At 40.7% G+C, this 22,477-nt stretch overlaps 1 protein-coding gene across 2 annotated transcripts in view; it reads right to left on the bottom strand.

The window, feature by feature from the left end:
- Positions 1-1,039: 1,039 nt before the first annotated feature.
- The window catches only part of CACNG2 (calcium voltage-gated channel auxiliary subunit gamma 2), a 287,473-nt gene continuing 266,035 nt past the window's right edge, over positions 1,040-22,477 (bottom strand). For both annotated transcript variants that reach the window (XM_077452262.1, XM_077452263.1), the window contains 2 exons: positions 13,503-13,643; positions 1,040-9,774 (listed from right to left, as the gene is read on the bottom strand). In XM_077452262.1, the coding sequence (XP_077308388.1) occupies positions 9,245-9,774; positions 13,503-13,643 (671 nt within the window). In that variant the 3' untranslated portion in view covers positions 1,040-9,244. The remainder of the gene's footprint in view (positions 9,775-13,502; positions 13,644-22,477) is intronic.

Below are 22,477 nucleotides of genomic sequence, written 5' to 3'. Positions count from 1 at the left end.
AGTGCAGCACCTTCCCAGCCCCTTCCCAGCCCCCCTTATACTTACCTGAGTCCGATCTTGATCCAGAACTGTGCATGAGAGCAGAGCCTGTCTTCGCTCTCTCCCTCCTCATTGGCTCAGGAACCAATGGCTCCTGCTGCTGTCAATGACAGCCAGGGATGAGGGAAGAGCTGAGCTGAGCTCTGTGTGTCTATGTGTGTGTGTCCTGCACAAGTACTCTATTAGAAAGAAGCTTGCTATGGTGGGCACACGGCTGGGAGGAAAGGAACCAGGAGAACTGGTGGGGGAACGCAGAAGTGGAGGAGTGTGACTGCCCTGTGGAAAACCATTGCACAGAGCAGGTAAGTATAACTTGTTGTTCTTTTAACAAAATAAAATTTGATCCTTTACAATCACTTTAACCATCTCACAATATATCCTGGGTCAGTTTCTCTCTTAAACAGGTACTATCTAGTTGCACAACCATTCCTGTTTGAGGAAATGTAGGGGGAGCCATGCGTAGACAACATTAGCTAGGTTTTTTACCATTCTTGGGAAAACGTACTTAGGCCTGTTGAGTATTACTTCATAGACAATTGATTGTCGTCTGTTCTAACCAAAGAAAGCCAGATCGGGTAACTATTATCTATTGCTTATGATGTCTTTAGTCCATATCAGCTGAAGATTCAGAGGAGTCCATCATGTTTATTTACCCTTTACAACCTTTAGCGGTAATCTTCATGAATCCAACAAATGCCTCTACACAATGTGAGTAAATCCAGATCTTCGAATGTGCCTGGATTTGTCAGTTTATTTTCTAAATAATTTACCTTGTTTTTGGGACAGTGTGCTACAGGGCAGGGTCTCCATTGACATATAGTTTTGGTCTATACCAGCAAACGCCCCAAGGTTCATCAATGGTCACATTATCTTAGCCACACACTTCAACCTTACAAACAACACTATACACATCACAGGCATCACTGTCAACAGCAGTCTCTCCATTTCAAAGACATTGCTACACCATGACAGGTATACACATCACAGGTACAGCAAGGGCAACTTTTAAACTCATCTCTTGTTTGGATGTCACAGTGTTTAGCGGAGACAAAAAATAAATAATAACAATCATGTTATATCCCAAGACCCCATAATGAAAGAATTCACCATATCCACCTTCTCTCCAGGACTTCTGTTACATATTTACATTTATTTATATCTGATTTTTTTTAGTTGTCGTTTTATTAAAAAAAGAACAAAAAGAAAATAAAAAAGGTTGTTTTGTTGAATTATCCTTATAAATTAAATGGTAGTCAGAAAATCCCTACTAGCTTCCCCAGTGTTTGTTTTGGGACTTTAGCTTATAGTTTCGACCTGTGCCTCCCAGAGAGGGCCAGAAACCACAAGGTTTATAAACAGATAGGCAAACACAGACAATGCCAGGCCAGGCGGTTAAAACCAATTTTCATATCATTAAGCAAATTAATAAATAATCTACAAAAAATATTTTGAGATGGGCTGATTTTCATTTTTTTCAGATTTTCCCTGAGGCCCCAAAAACTAAAGGTTCAGTCCACTCAAAACTAGTATTTCAGCTAATGGGTGGATACTGATGGGCTAAAGCACGTGATGGCTTTGTACATATCTCAAGGTATATGATAGTGAGAACTCTGCACGGGAAAAGTTGGAGGCACCTCATGTAGAATAAATGCAAACTTCAGCAAAGAGAACCAGGTTCTTTTGCAATGGCTGAAGAAGGTAGGTGGATACGGACATACAGACACAGAGTTCTCACTGTCAGAGTCCCCAAGAAGCCACTATGTGTTTCATCCTGCTGCCATCCACTAAACCTGAAATGACAGTTTCACATGGACTACCCCTGTAAAAAAATAAATAAAATTGGGGCAGTTTTTTTTTTAAAGGGACATTCAAGTGTAACTTTCATTAAGATAGATAAATAGATACATTAGCAAGCAATAAAAATTTCACCGACACACAGAGTTGGATTCTTTCAATTATAATCCATGTGTGATGTTATATAATTCATCGTATTGTTTCATATTCTAGTCTCTATAACTCTTATTACTCAGTATAAACATCTTCCCATAATCCTCTTACTATGCCACATAATCCTCCTATATAATTCCTCTTACTATGCCACATAACTGCTCCCTATAACTTCTCTATAAACTGTTAGTTGATAATCCTATATCTCTAATTGCAAACAATAAATCTCAGTTTGGCAGTATTTAACCTCTTGCAGTAAGCGTCTCAGCTATCGTGTAGTCTGAGAAGAGAAATTTGCAATGACTGCATCATTTTCAGCACACTGCATGATACAGTCAGGGCTACATTGTGCAACGCTGTTAGCGGGTAACTGTGCGAGCAGCAGAGTTTGTGCAGTTATCAAAATAGCACGCTGTATGCAGTATGTTGTAAAGTACAGTAAAGAATAAACTGTCATTTTGCATCAGATATAATTTACATTGTATGCTGTCTGATTTTTTTTTTAAGGCATTGCAAAAACAAAGATTATGTGTCAAATGTAATAATCTATAGCAAGATAGCAACCAATTCAATTTCAGTTTACAGTTGCCAGAATTGTGAGATTGGTTCCTTTGGGCCAATGCATATTATTGTAATAATACTATAAAATACACGCTTATGTGGCTTTTCTACTCCTGAAAGTATATTAAAGGCTAAACCACTGCTACTCCAGGGTAAGGGACAGTGCACTGTGCATGCTCAGTTTTGCAAACAGGGAGACACTCGCTCCTGTGATGTTGGGGGGAAGCGTATAATGTCTAGAGCTTCTGTGAAAGTACCCAGGACAGGAATGTCAGCAAATATTGGAGTATCTGAGCCAGAGTTCAGTGCTACCGAAAATGGCCTACAAGTATGGCTCTTCCAGCAATCAGTATTTTTTTAAACTAAACAGGTATTTTTATTCTACTGGGGCCCCTTGTCTAAACAGTAATTTTTATGATAAAGGTCAGCCAACCATTACATACTGAAATAAAAACCCAAATCCTGCTCATTTAAAGCTGAACTCCAGGATAAGTGAATTATGTCTAAATTCTTGAGTGCTGGGGTGCTTATTATTTGTTAGCCTATGTGTCCACAAGAACAGGCATTTAGAGGAGTTCAGTGGGTGGGGCATTTAGAAGCAGAAACCCCCCCCCCCCCCATAATCCAGGAGCAGATTTGTGGCAAAAAACTTTTGACGCACCAAAACGTGTGTAAACACATCTAAATGCGCCTGGTCGCTACATGCTTTAGGTGCTTGAAATTGAATTAATTTCAGTGGCCAGACATTTTTTTATTTTGGACAATAAAATGAATTAACACTCAAGCTCTTGAAAGTCTTAAACGTGCTACATGAGTTTAAAAGCGTTTTTTTTTTCTTCGCTCAAAGTGTTGCTGCCAGAAGAAAAGGAGTTTAGGAGAGTTAGCAAAAACTCCAGTGTGGATGAGGCTTTTCTTGAATCTTGGTGTGCTTTGTGTATTCCATATCTTTGCCTCTGTACAGAAACTTCCTGTAATAAAGACCGGCCCCTGCTGATCTCTGCCCTCTGCAGGATGACTGGGCTCGTATCTGCCCCTTCCTGTAGCTTTCTGCAGACATCCTGTAGTAGGAGGGCCTGCTGGGTTCCTCCCACAGCTTTGCTTTCTGCACAGGCTATGTGGAGCACAGCGGTAAGGTCGTTGCTACTTTTACAAAGCAATACCTAAGTTTACCAAGACACTTGGTGCACACTAAGTGGATTTATATTCTTTGCATCTATTTATGAATATATTTAAATAAATGTGTATGTCCTGGGAGTTCAGCTTTATATTCAAAAGTAGTAACATAAGTGTGGAGGAACCATTTCTACAGTATCCAGTGCTCTGTGCTACCTCTAAAAGTCATATGACCTAAGGCCAATGTTCACAAATTGTCTTCTGAAGAGGTGATTTTCTCGAACTTTTTGAGGTGACCGACATTAGAGAGACCCTTGTGCACTGGGTACCAGTATGGATATTAGGACACAGGATGTGGGTGTTATTTCAGTAAAGGTCCAAATAATGTTCTACTCCTCCATGTGCAGTAAGTAGGGTTTTATATGTTACTATATGGGTGTTTAGAAAGGAAAAGGAAAGGAAATTTAAGGAGAAAGGAAATTTAAGCATACAGAAATAGGAAATACAATGCTGTAAAAACGTGTTTGCATATTTGTCACACTTAAATTTCTCAGATCATCAGATTAATTTTATATTACACAAAGATAACCCGAGTAAATACAAAATGAAGTTTTTAAAAGATGGTTGCATTTATTAAGGCAAAAAAGATGTCCAAACTTGCTTGGCTTTATGTGAAAAAGTAATTGCCCCCTAAAGCTAACAACTGGTTGTGCCACCCTTGGCGGCAACAACTGCAATCAAGCATTTACGATAACTGGCAATGTGTTTTTCACATTGCTGTGGAGCAATTTTGGCCCACTCTTCTTTGCAGAATTATTTTAATTCAGCCACATTGGAGGGTTTTCCAGCATGAACGGCCTGTGTAAGGTCATGATACAGCATCTCAGTTGGATTAAAGTCTGGACTTTGACTAGGCCACTCCAAAACCTAAATTTTGATTTGTTTGAACCATTTGGAGGTGGACTTGCTTTTGTGTTTTGGATCATTGTCCTGCTGTATAACCCAAGTGCACTTGAGCTTGAGGTCTTGAACTGATGGACGGACATTTTCCTTTAGGATTTTCTGGTAGAGCTCAGAATTCATGGTTCCATCAATTATGGTAAGTTGTCCAGGTCCTGAAGCTGCGAAGCATCAGCAGACCATCACTCTACCACCACCATGTCTGACTGTTGGTATGATGTTCTTGTTATGAAATGCTGTATTCGTTTTATGCCAGGTGTAAGTGAACGCACATCTTCCACAAAGTAAAATATTTGTCTCATCAGTCCACAGAACATTTGCCTAAAAGTCTTGGGGATAATCAAGGTGTTTTTTGGTAAATGTGAGATGAGCCTTTGTGTTCTTTTTGGTCAGCAGTGGCTTTGGTCTTGGAACTCTCCTATGGATGCCATCTTTGCCTAGTCTCTTTCCTATTGTGTAATCATGAATACTGATCTTACCTGAGGCAAGTGAAGCCTGCAGTTCTTTAAATGTTGTTCTGGGTTCATTTATGACCTCCTGGATGAGTAATCGTCATGCTCTTGGAGTAATTTTTGTAGGCCTGTTCACCACTGTTCCAAGTTACCTTCATTTGTGGATAATGGCTCTCTCTGTGGTTCACTAAAGTTCCAAAGCCATATAAATGGCTTTGAAACCCTTCCTAGACTGATGCATGTTTGTTTCTAATCTGTTCTTGAATTTTTTAGATTGTGGCATAATGTGTGGCTTTTTGTGATCTGTTAGCGTGCTTCACTTTGTCAGACAGCTTCTAGTTATGTGATTTCTTGATTCAACAGGTCTGGCAGTAATCAAGCCTGGATGTGGCAAGTGAATTTAACTCAGCTTTCCAAAAAATGGTGCTTAATCACAGTTCATTCATGATTTAGCATGGGAGGGGGCAATTACTTTTTCAGATAGGGCGAGGCAGGTTTGAACAACTTTTTTCCTTTAATAAATGAAATAAGAATTTAAAAACTGCATCTTAGATTTACTATTTTTTTTAATGATCTGAATCATTTAAGTATGAGAAATATGCAAAAAAATAAATAAAAAATCAGGAAGGGGGCAAATGCTTTTTCACAGCATTGTATATACTCATCCTGCATTTTCTTGATTGCCCTAGAAACACATCTTTTAAAACACATTTAATTTTATAAATACAGTTAGTAATAGGCTGTGCCTGGTATTCCAAGGATCACCATAAAGAATTGTGATGATCCACCTACAGATACAACCATTTTTTATTTTGCCCACTAAACCTCATCTTTTTTTTTTTGAGTATGGTCTCATGTATTCTGCTGAGTTGTAATCAGACGCAACATATACCTTTTTTATTCAGATTTTCTCTCTAGTAGATATCTAGAAAATTGCTATATGTATTCACATCTGCTGCTATCTGAAAGTACTCAGAGACTACATCAGAAGTCATCGCCAACTTATTTACTCTTTTCTGACTGAGTTAAACCTGTCAGAAATGTTAAACATTTGAACCACTAGTCCTACATAACAACCAACACCACACGATGTCTGCTATTTACATTTAGACTCTATTAGACTCTATAGAGCTTCTTTGATTGAGTTCAGATTTTTACAGGGGCCTGGCTTCCATGACTTCTAATTTAACCTACCCTATCCTGTCCAGTAAGAGTTCAAAGAACATAGAATTGCTCTTACTGAACAGGGGAATGGCAGATATAACGTATCATTTCACTTTTAAATGCTTCAGCTGACTGACATTGATAGGGCACATGGCAACCTATGTGGATCCCATTCCAGTGACTGATCTGCTGTATTGGCCCATGCACCATGGGAATCCTGATATGTGTATATAAAGGTCCGACCACTGTTTGTTTAGTTTGAACCAGCTCTTCTTTGCTGATTGAAACTCTTTGATCTTCTATCCCATCTAAAGACTGCTATATTATATTTTAATGAACAAAATTCATCTTTCTTATTGTACTTGGGCTCTAGCAGTCGAACAGTGCTATAAAAGCAGGGGGTTCATTACATTTTCCTACAGACCCAAGAGCCACCAATGACAACATCTGTGCAGATTCTTTTCCCTGTCTGGATGACCACACATGTAGTAAGGAAAGATTTTCTCAATTGTTACCTATTTTTAAAATGCAACAGTCTTATATACTTTATTTATAAGTCCTAAACATATGGGTTAGTAAGGATTGTGCTGGTAGCTGGAAAAGCTAGTTGTTGCTATCTTTGTGTTTCTTTGCATTGCAAACTGTATCCCATACAACTTCCATTTGAAATCCTGCCATATATTTGCACTAATGCGTTGATGCAATATTTGTATATGTAAAATATACACTGTATAGTGGATAAGTAATTTAAATATATACCATACTTGTAGCTCATCTCCAGTGCTGATTTGATGCAGCACTAATCTACTTTATGTTTGTAAAGAAAATTAAATATATATTCTTTTTATAATAAAAATGTTTCCAATATGTAAGATAGATGTCACAAATCTTATTAAACATACATTCCCTGTAAATTAAATACATTGACTTAACACTATATGATAATAGAAAAATAAATAAATATATATATATATTTTTCACATACATATATTTATATAGAAAGTGATATAAATATATACATTTATATATATAGATATAGTTATACCTATATATTTCTATGTATAGACTTTTATATGTATGTGTTTATATTTCTTTGATGACTGAAGGAAAACTGACTAGCATTTATGTTTTTATTTTCTGAGATTTCTTAATAATGTCTTTGATGTGGGAATATTATTAATCTTTGTTACAGTGCAAATGTTTTCTAAAAAAAATTGGTTTTAAAAACCTGGCTTGGCATTTTCTGCATCCGTTCTTATGCAGCCCCTACTAAATTTGTAAAAGAAAAAAAAAAGAATAAATAATAATAAATTAAATAATTTCAGACAAAAATATAGTATAATTAAATAAAACAAATCCTATGACCTACCCACTTTTCCCTACCCAGAAAAAACATGTTTGTTCATTGAAAATCGCTTCACATTTTTTTTTCTCCCCTTCCCCATTTATTTATTTTTTTTGCCCCAGTATTCTCGTCCTTTTGCTTTGATCGTTTTTTCTTTTTAAATGAATCAGTTAAATGAACAGGTACATAGAGGGAATTCATGCATTTTTTTCTTCGTTTGGTTCATTCTATCCTTTTTGGGAATTTTTTTTAATGTGTTTTGATTTTTTTTGTCTTTTTTTTAAGAAATCTGTTTTTTCTTCTTCTTTTAGCACTTTGTTCTCTGTACTTGCACGTTCTTGCTCAGTTTGGGTCTCTAGCCCTTTCAGTCTCTTTCATTCCACCATTGAACCTTTGTTTAACCCTTTCACTCTTACCAGATAAATATAATGAAAGGGTTAAATTCTACAGTTTGCTTGTACAGGGTAAAGGTATACAAAAAAATACCAAATTCCATGAAATATTGAAAACCCTCTAAGCAAGATAAGAAATTAAAACATTATACTTCATAATTCCTTTGCACGTGTGTGTGTATATGTACGTATGTGTATACACACACACACATACTCTGTCATTTTGCCTTTGCACACAGTAATGGTATACACGATGGTGATGCAGTATGTTGTTCAATGTGGCTATATATTGTTATCACGTTCCCAGTAAATATGCTGCATAAATGTTTTTAATAGTAATGTTTAAACATGGGTACCCACTATCATATGTTTCTTTTGTTTTGCAAGGCAATTTTTATAATTATTGTTATTAATCCCCATACAAGCAAAACTGTGTGTTTAGACAGAATGCATTTTTCAAAAAATAGAACCCCAAAATGTTATATATTAGCATGTACCAATTAAAGCCTTTAAAGGTCTTCCACATGTTTCTAAATTATGATGTTTACTGCATATTTGATGCAACAGTGGTTCTTATATTTAAAGTGACATAAGCTGGTTCTAGACATTGGATATGACTTTCTGATTTGGTAAGATGTTCTGTTTCAGACAATCCCATAGACCATGTAGGATATTTGTTTCAAAGCAATTGTGTGTAGTTATGCTAATGGAAACATTTTGAGGCTATTTTTGAAAAAAAGCCCCTGCCCTAGCCATATAGATCTGTGTATCAGACTTTGTTTAATTGCTTTGTACAATAAATTTCGCTGAAGGTCAAGTGAAGAACGTATTTTCCTTTATGTTGAGTTTCTGGGATGGCTTCATGCTCTTTCCTGGCTCTGGCTCTTATTTTAAAATAGAAATGTTAAAATTTGATTTTAGTTTATGGGGTTTAAAAATATGAATAAAAATTGAAGGTTACTAGTATATGACTTCAGCAGTTTCTTTTTACACTTATTTCCATTTTTACGTGGTTACAGTAGTCTAGAAACGGCTGGGCTACTATTGAATACCAAAACATTTGAAATTAGCATTTAAATGTTGTAGTGTCTGTGTAGAAATGGGAAGGCTAGCTTTGGAACCTAATTTAGAACCAAAAGAGTTCACTTGTTGATTAAAATGACAGCCAAAGGCTTGATACACAGATCCTGATCTCTAGACCACACTACTTTAGCTTTCTGACCCTCTTTGTTTTATCCCTCTTTGTCTTTCTTTTCTTGCTCCATCCTGTTTCATACTGGGGTGGTCCTGCGGTTGGCTGTGTTGGTGTGCGCAGAGTCCTTATTATCTTTGGGTATACAGTTATGAACTTGGAGGAAGCTGTTATCCGAGTTATAAGTGGCCGTGGGGGTTCCAGCCGACTTGAGGGGGTCGCGGCTCAGCGTGTACATGGAGATCTCAGTGGAGGGAAGGGTGTTGAAGCCCTTAAGGCCCACAGGAGAGGCATCACGGGAGTGGGATGGCTCCGTAGATCGGGAACTGGAGCGGCTACGCCTCTGATAACGATAGCGATAGCTCGGAATGCGAGTGATTGCAGAGGACTGGAGGTAGTCCGTGGCCCGTGCTGTGGCCCTCAGTTGTTTGTGGCGGTCAATGAACATGTGAACAGCAAGCACTCCCACCATTTCAGCAATAATGAAGGAAAGGGCCCCAAAGTAAAAAGACCAGCCATATGAGTAGCTGTTTTTCTTTGAGTCGCTTTTGGAAGGGTCACCTGCATTGGCTGATATGTAGACAATGATTCCAATGATGTTGCTTAGACCTGTTAAATTTATACAGGAGAAAGAAGGTTAAAGTATTATACTATAAGAAGATGCCAACTGTAATTCAGAACTAGAACACATATAACATGGTAATTCTTAATGCTATGCGAAACATCACTAAAAGCGTGGTCCTAGGCATTAAGTCTTCTCCTTCAGTCACTAGGCAATCAGTATGTCCACCAACTTAGAGGGCAACTGGGGACATGCAATTGAGTTAAGAACTATGGGGAACTTGTGAAAAAGTGGAAGTATAGACAGTCAGCTGAATTCAAAGATAAAAAGAACATACATGTTTACTATTTTATCTGCAATGGGATTGGGATTTTTAGCCACTGATTTACACATATTGGCCATAATGTTCAGCCACACCTCTATTTTAATTGGACAGAGGTGATGATGCCAATTCATTGTACAAAGGGCAGGGAGGCAACACAAAAAGAGCATTGCTAAACTGGGAAAAAACTGCCTGGTACAGTTTCAGAAATGTGTGTGAATCACAAGACTGGCTGAATAGGATTGCCAATCCTTTTGCAGGTAAAACAGTAAACATATATGTATTTCAATGTTGTTTTTAGCTGTTTACTTGAAGTCATGCTTTAACTGGTATTCCTACCTTATTTGGGCAAAAAGACCTGTTTGTTCAGTTACCTCTATTCTGCATCCACCACAGCTCCTCAGTATAAAAGGAAAGCACTTGATGAAAGAAGGTGAAGTATTTTATTTTAGCACATTCATTACATTTCATCCAACATTTCAGATGTTCTGACAGCACGGCTTCTTAAGCAGTGGGACAGACACAAATGAAGAACTGTGCAGCACTAAGTCAAAAAGCCCTGAGTGAAAGTGTATATCCTACATCCTGGAACTTTCATACATAGATGCCATTGTCTTATTCTGCCTTTGGATGCTGTCAGATAAGACAAAATGCTGCTACATCCATGAATATAGATAGATAATAAAGAGACAGGCTTTTTTTTGGTGAGACACTTGCTGGTAGGATTGTGGATGGGTATATGTGTCACCTAGGTTTCTCACATACACATGGTGAGTGGCGCTAGGGTTTGTGTCTGTTATGGTCAAAACAAATTTTGTTGTTTTTTCAGATCCTAATAGGCCCTGTTCTGGGCCCCGGAGCTTTTGTAGAGCTTTGGGATAAAGCCTCCAGTCCTTTAGGTTCAAGGGCTCTCTCTGCTGTTACAGCCTGCTGCTGGGTGAAAGGCTGACTATTGACAGAATGCTAAAGGGGCTCATGAGCAGATATTTTTGTTTGCTTTATGTTATGGATTTGCTGTACAAGGCCCTCCTGTATTAGGCTAATTGTTTATTGCTTTGCTGAACAAAACTGGAAAAACCTGCTTGGATTGTTACTAAGATGTGCTTGTCTAGCGCATGCTGTACCCTTCACATTGGAAGCAAAAAAAAAAACATTCAGAAACATAATTTTATTTAATAAATATTTTTACAAATACCTGGATCACTAAAAAATTTTATCGATCTAAAGTCAGACATGTTAAAATATTTTTTAGCACGAAGCTTTCTTTAGGCTGGGCTTTTATAAGGATGTGGCTCATGGCAGGGGTTAGGTGCATCCATGTTATCTGTTTCACGAATTGGGCCCAAAATATTTCCTGAATTCGGACCTGAAACAGAGCCAAAGATGCCCTGGGCCCCTGTGCAATCCGCACCGCAGCCTCCATAGAGAGCCGGTTACAATCCCCTGTCATGCAAGTTGGATGCGGTGAAAACTTCATCCAATTCGCATAAGTGTGAACCCAGCTTTAAGAGAGGAGAAAGCTAACGTCTCGGCTGGTTTTAGCATAGAGTGGATAGCCTTAAATGCAAAAAATCTCAGCACAGGAGATGTGAGTATGCATATGAGTTTTCATTAGGGAGTGTCAGTGTGAGAGTAGGGCTAAAAAATGGGTTAATGTGAACATTGGGGTTACTGGGAAAGTAATTGTGATGTGATGGGTGAGGTTTCTTAGAGGGTAACGTGAGGATTGGCGTTACAGGGAGGGTTAAACTGACCAAAAAGTAAATTATCACTTCGTGGCTGGCCCTGAAGCCATTCTCCTGCTTGACATCCTTTGAATGAAAAATCAAAGGAGTTGTGCAGAAAAGTTTCAGCCAAACAGTGTCTGTATTCAAATAAATGCATAAATGCAACCACCGTACAATAGTCACAGTGGAAAATTGGTCCAGATTCTGAAGCTGAAAAGGGAAATGTGAGGGATAGGGTTAAAGGTTAGTGTGAGAAATTAGTGTATTTATGAGGGTTAGAGGTACAGGAAGGGTTAGTGTCAGGGTTGGGGTTACAGAGAGCATTGGTGTGAAGGTTGGGGTTACAGGTAGGGTTAGTGTGAGGGTTGGAGTTATAGGGACATTTAGTGTAAATGTTGGGGTTACAGAGGAGGGTTAGCATGAGGAATGAGGTTACAAAGAGGGTTATTATAAGCAGGGCTTTTTTTCAGCAGGAACGTGGGGGAGCACAGTTCCGGACACTTCCAGTAGTGAATGTATGCAATGGCAAGGGGTGCTGGGGTGTGACATAGGGTCTACTTATGCTGTCTGCTGGGTTATCTATTGTGCTGGAGGGGATCTATTTTTGCTTGGCAATCTATTGTTGCTGGTTGAGGACCTGGGGGGGGGGGTTACTGGGGGTCAATTGTTGCTGGAAGGGATTTACTGCTTCGATAGTGGTCTACTGTTGCTGGCTGTTGGAGAGCCTATTAATTATGGCTGCTAGGAGATCTGTTGCTACTGCTGGGGGGTCTATTGTTTGGGGGGGGTCTATTTCTGCTGGCTGCGGGGGATTTATTTTCTTTCTTTTGTTGTTGTCATTACCAAATTCCATTAAAATTACTTAGCACTACAAAATGATACTTGGCTCTATATTCTCTAAAAGGGGCCATACTGGGAGCTGGGTAGGGGGTGGAACCAAGGGTCCGTGCTCAGAGGTGGGTAGGGGCAGAACCAAGGGTCAGTGCTTAGAGGTGGGTAGGGGGCAGAGACACAGAGTGACTTAGGCCCTTTTCACATTGCCACAACTTGAAAGTCGCATGATTTTTATTTTGAATTTACAGTGATTTTGATGTGATTTCAGAGAATGCCTGTGTAAACTTGAGATCTCTGGACCGCATCAAAATCGGACCAAAGTAGTACAGGGACTACTTGGAAGTCAGTGCAACTTTAAGGTGCACAGATATGACTGCTACTCATTGGAAATCATGGGGTATGACTTGTCATGCAACTTTGCAGTCCCAAGTTGCAGGACAAGTCTCACAAGTGTGAAAGGGGTCTTAGAAGGTGGGAGTTCCTGGACCTATTCTCTGAGAAAAAAAAGCACTGATTGAAAGTAATAGGGTTACAGGGAGGGTTACTGTAAGGAATGGGGTTACAAGGAGTATAAATATGGGGGTTGGGGTTTCAGAGAGTCTTAGTGTGATTGTGGGGGGACCCTATGGTAGGGTGCAGCATGGTACAGAGAACACCCAGATGAAAACCAGTGCTGAGTTTTCAGCATAGAGGCAAAATATATAACAGATGTGCATGCATTTTGGACTAATTTTCACAAAATTTTCAATGAAACCCTATAACTCCTGTAAATTACAATTTTGCATCCTAGGACCACTTTAGAACACTTTTTGCCCAGACAGTATAAACAGTACCAAACAAAAGTATCTAAACAGAAAAGTATTAATTCTGTATGAAGAATGATATATTTTACCTGCAGACACAAAGAAAATTCCAGCACTTAATATGATATTGTGTCGGGTTTTGTAGAACTCGCTGGCAGCAATGCAAAGCCCTCCCATGAAGAGCAGAATTACACTGAGGATAGGGAATATACTGGAAGCCCTCACAGCCCCTGTAAAAAGAAAGTGTAAAAGTAATGGAGATCATATATTTATGTTCAGACTTTAAACCTTCTAACAGTATTATTATACAGGAATATTTATTATTATACAAGATTTATATAGCGCCAACAGTTTGCGTAGCGCTTAACAAAATTAAGGCAGACATTACAGTTAAATTACAATTTGCTACAAGAGGAATAAGGGCCTTGCTCATTAGAGCTTACATTCTAAATTGATACAAAAGGTAATAGCTGTAGGGGTGAGCTGATGGAGAAAGTAAAGCAGTGTATTAGTTAGAAGCAGGATAGGATTCTTTAATGAGAAGGGTTTTCAGGGATGGTCAAAAGATGGATAGATTAGGGGACAGTCGGACAGATTGGACAGATTGGAATAGCGAGTTCCAAAGGATGGGAGAAGCTCTGGGGAAATACTGAAGGCAAGCATGGGAGGAGGTGACAGGGGAGCTAGAGAGCAGAAGGTCTTGGGATGACCAAAAAGAGTGGCTTGGTTGGTATTTTGAGACTAGGTTAGTGATGTAGCTGGGGTCATAGTTATGGATGGCTTTGTAAATTATTGTTAGTACTTTAGTATAGCATTAAAGGGGTTGTGGCATCAAAAATATACCATGATTATGATTTGTCCTGGAGTAGACTCAAAGGTTATAATAATAGTGCTAGAAACATTTTTTGTATTCTGCATTGCACTGGTTCATGTACTGTTCATTACAAAATGACTAAACATTGTTTAAACGTGTTTTACAGAGAACCAGCAAAACCGAGTCCCACTCTTCTGCTTACTCACCAGTGTCTAGCCTCCTGTTGTAGACTAAGTTGTGGCAACTATTGCGCTGCTTTGCATTCTCTCAATACATCTGTCCTTTGTGCGCTGTATTGCTTGCCATTCATTGAGGTCAGAAATGGCCACCTAAATATTTCTTTTATTTCTCTTGTGACAAATTTCCTTTACGAAAAGCACTAAAATGGTATACGCAATAAACCTTGCTGGTTTTCTAAGAATGGATTTCTAAACCATATATTAAATTTTTCCAGCAGGATGTAGTGATTTTTGCTCAGGATGTGGACACATATGACTTTCTTTTAAAATGTCTGTCATCAGAATGGGCTGCCATTGCCTGCCTCTTTCTAAAAATGTTAGATGCCTGCCTGTGTCTGACCCAGAACAAGCCTGTTGTAAATGTGTTCTAAGAAAGTGTCCGAATTACACAGAAATGTACTTTTTCTGGATCAGCAAAGAAGTCAAAGCATCAGAATAATAGCCAAGGAACTAGCATTTTCAAACGCAAAGGTCAACAATGTCTACTCCATTGATCTCCCACAAAAGGGGTCCTTTAATATTTAACATTTTCAAATTTTTTTAAAATATTATTTTACAGGAATAGTTTGTGTTCTTCAAACACTCTATTTTTTTTCTCACGCCCACGTGCAAGAGCCCTTAAGGAACAATAAACCTAAGCCCCATACACACTATCAGTTTTTCTGCTGAGTTTTTCCTTCAGGTTTACCAAAACCATGTAGTAGAAGGGCCTGCCTGATTGCATACAAATTGAAACTCCTAAGGTTTGACCTCATATTATATGGTTTTGGTAAATCTGAAGGAAAACCTCAGCAGAAAAACTGATTGTGTATGGGGCTTAAGAGCATTGTTATTAAAACAGCTACTGTTAAAACCAATATTTGAATGTTTCAGAAATGCAATAGAACTGAAGAAAAGTTCTGCCTATTTGGGAGGTATTATCCTGTGCACAGCTTAATCTGTCTTATAAGCACAATAAAACTACTGCGGTCCACCTTTCCTCAAATTATAGGTGGCAATAGGTTAGCATATTTAAAAGGGATCTTTAATGTGTATTGTTCATGTTCCCTTGCAACTGTCTGTCTTATCTCTGACTCCATTTGGGAGGAAACACTGTAGAAAGAAGAAAAAAAAAGTGTTTTAGGGAGGAAAACGAGGTTGCTTGAATGGAACCGGTCACAAACTAAGAGTGATCATAAATATTGCATGTAAAGTGGGAAAATAATTATTTGATGCCCTGCAGATTTTCAAAGTTTGTCAACCTACAAAGAAATAAAGGGACTATAATGTTTTTATCATAGGTGTATTTTAAATGATAGAGAGAATATCAACCAAAAAAACAAATTTCTTCCCCCAAAATTGGCAAGTCGAGTTATTTGTCAAAGAGCAAATTTTGGTCTCATCTGACCACAGCACTTTCTCCCAATCTTTCTCTGAATCATTTAGATGTTCATTGGCATGACTGTACACGTGCCTTCTTGAGGAGGGGGACTTGCCGTGTTTGGAGGAAGAAAAATGCTGACTATGACCCTAAGAGAAATTTGTATGAACGACAATTTTGTGCATTATTTTGTGCCACATCCAATAATAGAATTCAAAAACAAAAAACCCCTCAAATGGACTTTTAAGGCACATATCAAATAAAAAAGTATAATAAGGTACAAGAAAAACGGAAAATTTATATCAAATACTTACCGTAATTTTCCTTTCCTGATAGGCTCCATGGCAGCATACGTGTGGGTAGCCCCGCCTCCACGATTACCCAATAGGACCCAACTCCCATAAATCTTTGCTCCTGGCCACTATCAGTGTTCCGTAACTAGCCGACTCCAGACATTTGGGAGGGAACTCCTGCTGCCATGGAGCCTATCAGGAAAGGAAAATTACGGTAAGTATTTGATATAAATTTTCCGTTTTCCTGAAAGGCTCCATGGCAGCATACGTGTGGGAAATAACTCGCCAAACACACCCGGGTGGGCAAAATGTCGAGCAAAGAACAAAAGTTTATTTAGCATTGTCAACCGACAAAACTTGCAAACCAAAATTAACAGAAGACAGAGCCGCTGGCTCTACACAGTAATGAAAAACAAAGGTATTAATAGAAGACCAAGAGGCCGCTCTGCAAATAACTTCAGGCGCCACATGGCGAGAAGCTGCCCACGATGTTGAAATACTCCGTGTTGAATGAGCCGTTAATGCCTCAGGAGGAGCCAAGCCCTTTGCTCTGTACGCCCTCTGAATGATCTGAACGATCCAGGTAGAGATAGATCTAGCCGAAGCTCGCAATCCTTTATTCTTGCCATGAGGGAGAACAAAAAGAAATTTCGTTTGTCTAAAGGGAGCTGTGACTTCCAAATATTGTTTCAGCGCGTGTCCTACGTCCAGAGGATGAACATCCTGACTCTCTGAGTTTTTGAAAGTGGGAAGCACAACTTCCTGATTCTCATGGAAGACCGAGGTTACTTTGGGATGCGATCCCAACATGGGAATCAATACTGCCCTATCTGGAAAGAAAGTCAGAAAGGGTTCTTCCGAACCTAGATTCCTAATCTCAGAAACTCTCTTGGCTGAGGTTATAGCTACCAAGAAGATGGTCTTGAGAGTGAGATCCCTTATGGACAGAGGCTCCGTAGAATCCTTTCCAAGGTTTGAGAGAAAATCCAGCACTAAAGGGAGGTCCCATTTAGGAAACCTTGGTTTTCTTTGGGGTCTGAGCCTAGTAGCTCCCTTGAAGAATTGTTGTACCAGTGCATGGTTTGCCCAGGAAATACGTAAAGGCTGAAATAGCCGATACTTGGACTCTCAATGAACTGATAGCTAGAGGTAAATCAAGGCTTGTTTGAAGAAAGCTTAGTATGTCTTGTATTGTTGGAGAACTGCAAGAATTTTCTCTGGAGGACATATGGGCCGAAAACTTGGACCATATACGCTCATATACCCTATTAGTACTCCCGCGTCTGGAATTGAGAAGGGTTGGGATGACCTCTTCCGGACAACCAAGAGCTTCTAGCCTTTCCCTCTCAAAAACCATACCTTGAGGTTCAGACATGATGGGCATGGATGTAACCTTGTGCCTTGAGATAGCAAATCCGACCTGAGAGGCAGGGGAACTGGCTCTTGATAACTGAGGAGCAGCAGTAGAGGGAACCAAGGTCTGTTGGGCCAGAAAGGAATTACTGCGAGAATCTCCACCTTCTCTGACCTGAGTCTCCGAAGGAATTGCAGGATCACCGGAACTGGAGGGAAGGCGTAAGCTGTCTGAAACTTCCAATGTTCTGTGAGGGCATCTATCCCATATGCCTGGGGATCCCTGAACCTTGAGTAATATTTCGGAAGCTTCCGATTGCACGGGGAAGCGAACAAGTCGACTTCCAGGGACAATCCTAAGGTCAGGAGCCAATCGAATACTTCCCGGTGTAGAGACCACTCGTTGTTGTCCAACTCGACACGCGATAGGAAGTCCGCCTGAACATTCTGCACCCCTGGGATGTAGACTGCAGAAAGGTTGGACAAATTCTTCTGAGCCCAATTCATTATTGGCTCCGTCTCCTGTAACAGGGACCAGCTGCGAGTTCCCCCTTGCTTCTTTACGTAAGCCACCGCGGTTGTGTTGTCCAACCTTAGCATGACCGAGGCATTCGCTGTCAGATGATGGAATGACCGAAGCGCCTGGAAGGCCGCTCTTAGCTCCAGAACATTGGAGACGACTCTCTGTGATGGAAACGTCCACCTGCCCTGAGCGACCTCCGAAAGGCAGTGAGCGCCCCATCCTTGGTTGCTGGCATCTGAAGTTACCGTGACCCATGAGATGGGAATGATTGAATGGTGGTTGCGCAGGTTCTTCCCCTGTAGCCACCAAAGAAGAGACGTCCTCATGGCTGGAGTGAGGAATATGCGCTGTGTCTGGCTGGATAAGTCCCACTGTTGTAGAAACCCCTTCTGAAAGGGACGAGTGTGCCACTGGGCCCACTTTACCATGGGAATGGTGGCTGACATTGTGCCAATCACCCTCAGACATTGGAGGGCCGAGAGATGGGATGCTGCAAGGGCTGCATGAATCCTGTCTCGTATGACTCCAACCTTCTCTTCTGGAAGGGCGATAGTACCTTCTGCTGTGTTGAACTGCGCCCCTAGGAAAACAAGAGACTGAGTTGGATCTAGGTGACTCTTTTCTAAGTTCAGAAGCCACCCGAACTCCTGTAGAGTGGAGATGACTAGGTCTTTGTGCTCCAAGAGCTGATCTTTGTTCTGGGATAGCAGAAGAAGGTCGTCGAGATAGTGATGGAGACGAACACCTTTGACTCTGAGAAAGGCCACAACTGCCAAAAGAACTTTGGAGAAGACCCGTGGGGACGTTGTTAACCCAAAGGGAAGACATGTAAATTGAAGATGTTGAATGCCTACTGCAAAGCGGAGGTATTGTTGAAACTCCTTTGCCACGGGAACATGGAAGTAAGCGTCCTTCAAATCGACTGATATCATCCAGTCCCCCAGATACACGGACTGCTGGATGGTAAGCAGAGATTCCATCTTGAACTTCTCTTTGCGAATGAAGGAATTGAGATGGGTCAAATCTATTACCGGCCTCCATGTGCCGTTTTTCTTTTGAACCAGAAACAAAGGGGAATACATGCCCTCTCCACGTTCTTCTTCTGGAACGGGAACGGCTGCGCCTTGATCCAGTAAAGAGTTCACGTAGGTCAATAGGACTTGTTTCTTCTCTTTTGATTCTGGAAGATTTGTGGGAATAAATCTTAGCTTTGGGGTGCTGATAAAACCCCACTTGTGACCTGAGGAAATTGTTTTTACAGTCCAAAAATCCCGAATTGAGGCCGCCCAAACATGCCTGAAGTGGAGAAGACGAGCCCCCACCTGACAAGTTTGAGCGGGCCCAATTTCAAAAGGATTTCGCGGAATCCTGCTTGCCGGACGAACCCCCTTTTGAGGTATTTTTGAAAGAAGATTGCCTGGATCTCCATGACCTTGAGAATTCTCGACCAGGTCTATAGCTCCGCGCCTCCCTGGCACGATCAGGGCCTTGTCTTCTAGGAAATGGACGCCTTTGATTTTGAAGACGTCTGTCCTGGGGAAGAAACCCAGATTTCCCACCTGTAGCCCGGGATATGGCAGTATCCAGCTTGTTACCAAACAAAGATGACCCCTCAAAGGGAATACGGCACCAGGCCTGTTTGGATGCTGGATCCGCCAGCCATGGACGGAGCCATAACGCACGGCGAGCTGAGACTGCTGCTAACATATCCCGAGATATCAGGCGGATAACATCAATAGATGCCTCCCCCAAAAAGGCAGACGCCATCCTGATTTCTTGAATAGGGGAGTCTTTTGCTGATTCAATAGAAATACCCCTCAGGAATTCCTCTACAGAATCAGCCCATGATTCTATGGCCTTGGATACTGCTGCCATTGCAAGCACTGGTTTGCAAGCCATTCTAGAAGTCAGATATATCCTCTTAAGGTCTGAATTGATCCGCCTTTCCAAAGGATCTTTAAAGGATACCGTATCCTCTAAGGGTAGGGTTACATATCTCACCAAACGCATGAGCGCTGCATCCACCAGTGGTGCTGACTCCAGGTGCTTCACATCCTCTTCTTTAAAGGGATATAATTTCAGGATTTTTGACTGCATGGAACCCTTTTTATCCACCTTGCTCCATTCCTCGGTAATAATGTCACCCAACTCTGAAAGGAAGGGAAAAAAATTGTCGCTCCTTATTGAGCTGTTTAAAGAACTTTCTCTGCTTTGGTGGGGAAGTAATAGGGTCTTCCCACTTCAGAGCCTCTCTCACTGCTTTGACCAATGAAGGCACCAGTCCATAGTCAAAACCTAAACCAGGATCCTCACAGTCAGATTCACTATCTGAGATGGGAGCAGATAGGCGGCTTGGCTGAAAGGATTCCCATGTCTCCTGCAATGGGTTCTCTCCAGGTGGAGGAGCCAATAATTCTGACGGGGATTCACACAGCTGTAGAGCATCCCTCTCCTGCAGAGACTCCTTCACAACCCGTCTTACTATTGACTCCAAACGCTGGTCTGCACCATCCCTTTCATCTGCAGCTTTGGAGAAGCAATGATCGCATAAGGATACGTCCGAAGGAACAGGCATCCTGCACCCCCAGCATGATTTTTCCGTACGCTTGCTGGAGTGAGCAGCAGGGGGGTGAGAATAATTCTTATTATGCTGTTCAGATCTTGACCTATGCTGGCTAGATCTTGAGGAGGATTTATGGCGGTGTGATCTTGATGATCCACTGCGTCTAGAAGTGTTAGGTTGTGGATCAGACCCAGAAGGGCTGTAAGGGTAAAACAGACAGAGAGAGAAAAGGATATACAGTCAATCCTACCTATGCCAAACACTCTCTCCAATATATAAAAAGCATAAATACTAAAAGACCTACCTAACATGAGCGGGCTGGCCACTAGGAGGCAGTAAGGCGTCCATATTCACAATAAACCCACAGTTTAAGAAACACTGCAACCAAAAAAATAAAACACACATTTTTTTTTTTTTTTTTTTAAAAAAGCATTTCCCCAGCCTAAGGGACACGCTCTTACCTTAAACCGCCGCGCTGACAGCCCCGGGAAGTCGCTGCGACCACTGCAAACATTCCCAGGGTTCTGACAGCTTCCAAAGCCTTTTAAATTTGGTGCCCGTGACGTCATCGCCGACGTCAGACGCGAGGCGCTCGCGCGCATGCGCGGGAACCAAGCCTCGGTCTCATACCGGGTTCGCACATGCGCAGAACGCCTGCATAACCCGGAAGTAGGAGAGAGGTTTGCTTGGAACGCGGAAGCGAACGCAAACGGCATGGAGGAGACCGCAAGACAAACAAAAGAAATACACACAAATACAATGCTGCCATGGATAGATAAAAGGCTCACCACTCCACCAACGATCACCTGGCCGAACGGACTGGAACACACACACGCCATACCTCCAGCAGATAATGGTCACCCATAACAACGGGACACAGACCGTGCGCACTCAGGTAGGAAATCCTTTCTTCAGCGCTACTCTGCAAATACTCTCCATACCCTGCTTAACAGTCAGGGCCTATCGGAGGAAAATTTCTCAGTCAATCAGCCAATCGATCGTCGTGAAGTTTTATTTCCAGGAAAGAAACCATCTGGTCCTACTGGGGAGGACAAAAAAGGAACACTGATAGTGGCCAGGAGCAAAGATTTATGGGAGTTGGGTCCTATTGGGTAATCGTGGAGGCGGGGCTACCCACACGTATGCTGCCATGGAGCCTTTCAGGAAACAGTAATTTATTAATTATAAAGTATCATAAAAACATAAAAAGTACATTAACATAGAAGCCACCACTGCACATAAGGTAAGTTGTGATACTCTTGCACCCGATGCGTTTTGGAGTAAAAATATACCTCCTTCCACAAATTGCAACTACACTGGAGTGCATACACTGCTCCCTCAGTGTGACAAAATCCTTTTCCATCAAAGAACGTGTATAGCACCCAAACCAGCATACACGTTCTTTGATGGAAAAGGATTTTATCCCTGCAGGAACTGTTATGCCTGTCGTCACTCAAAACATTTTCAGAAAAAGTGAACTGAATTTGTGGCCACCACTACAGGCCAATCATATACCATTTGTGATTTTATAAGTTGTCACACTGAGGGAGTAATGTATGTACTCCAGTGTAGTTGCAATTTGCAATATGTTGGCAGAACCAAGAGAGTCCTGAAAGTAAAAATACAGGAACATGTGCAAAACATAATAAATGGCTTCCCTAAACACAATGTATCAAAGCATTTTGCATTAAAACATAATAAAGATCCATCTCAACTCCAGTTTTGGGGTATATAAAAATATAAAAAAGCATGGAGAGGAAGTCATATAATTAGAACAATAAGCCAGAAAGAATCAAAATGGATATATACTATGCATACACTTACACCTGGGGGTATGAACATAGAGTTTGACCTGAAATGCTTCCTGAGTAATTTCTAGTTTTTTATCAACAATTTTATTCCCAAATTTTTATCTTCTA

This window comes from Lithobates pipiens, unplaced genomic scaffold (genome assembly GCF_037356315.1).
Source record: "Lithobates pipiens isolate NorthernLeopardFrog02 unplaced genomic scaffold, aLitPip1_a1.2 Scaffold_23, whole genome shotgun sequence".
NCBI lineage: Eukaryota > Metazoa > Chordata > Amphibia > Anura > Ranidae > Lithobates > Lithobates pipiens.
Note: the sequence above shows the minus strand (reverse complement) of the source record. Positions and strands in the feature narration are given on the sequence as shown.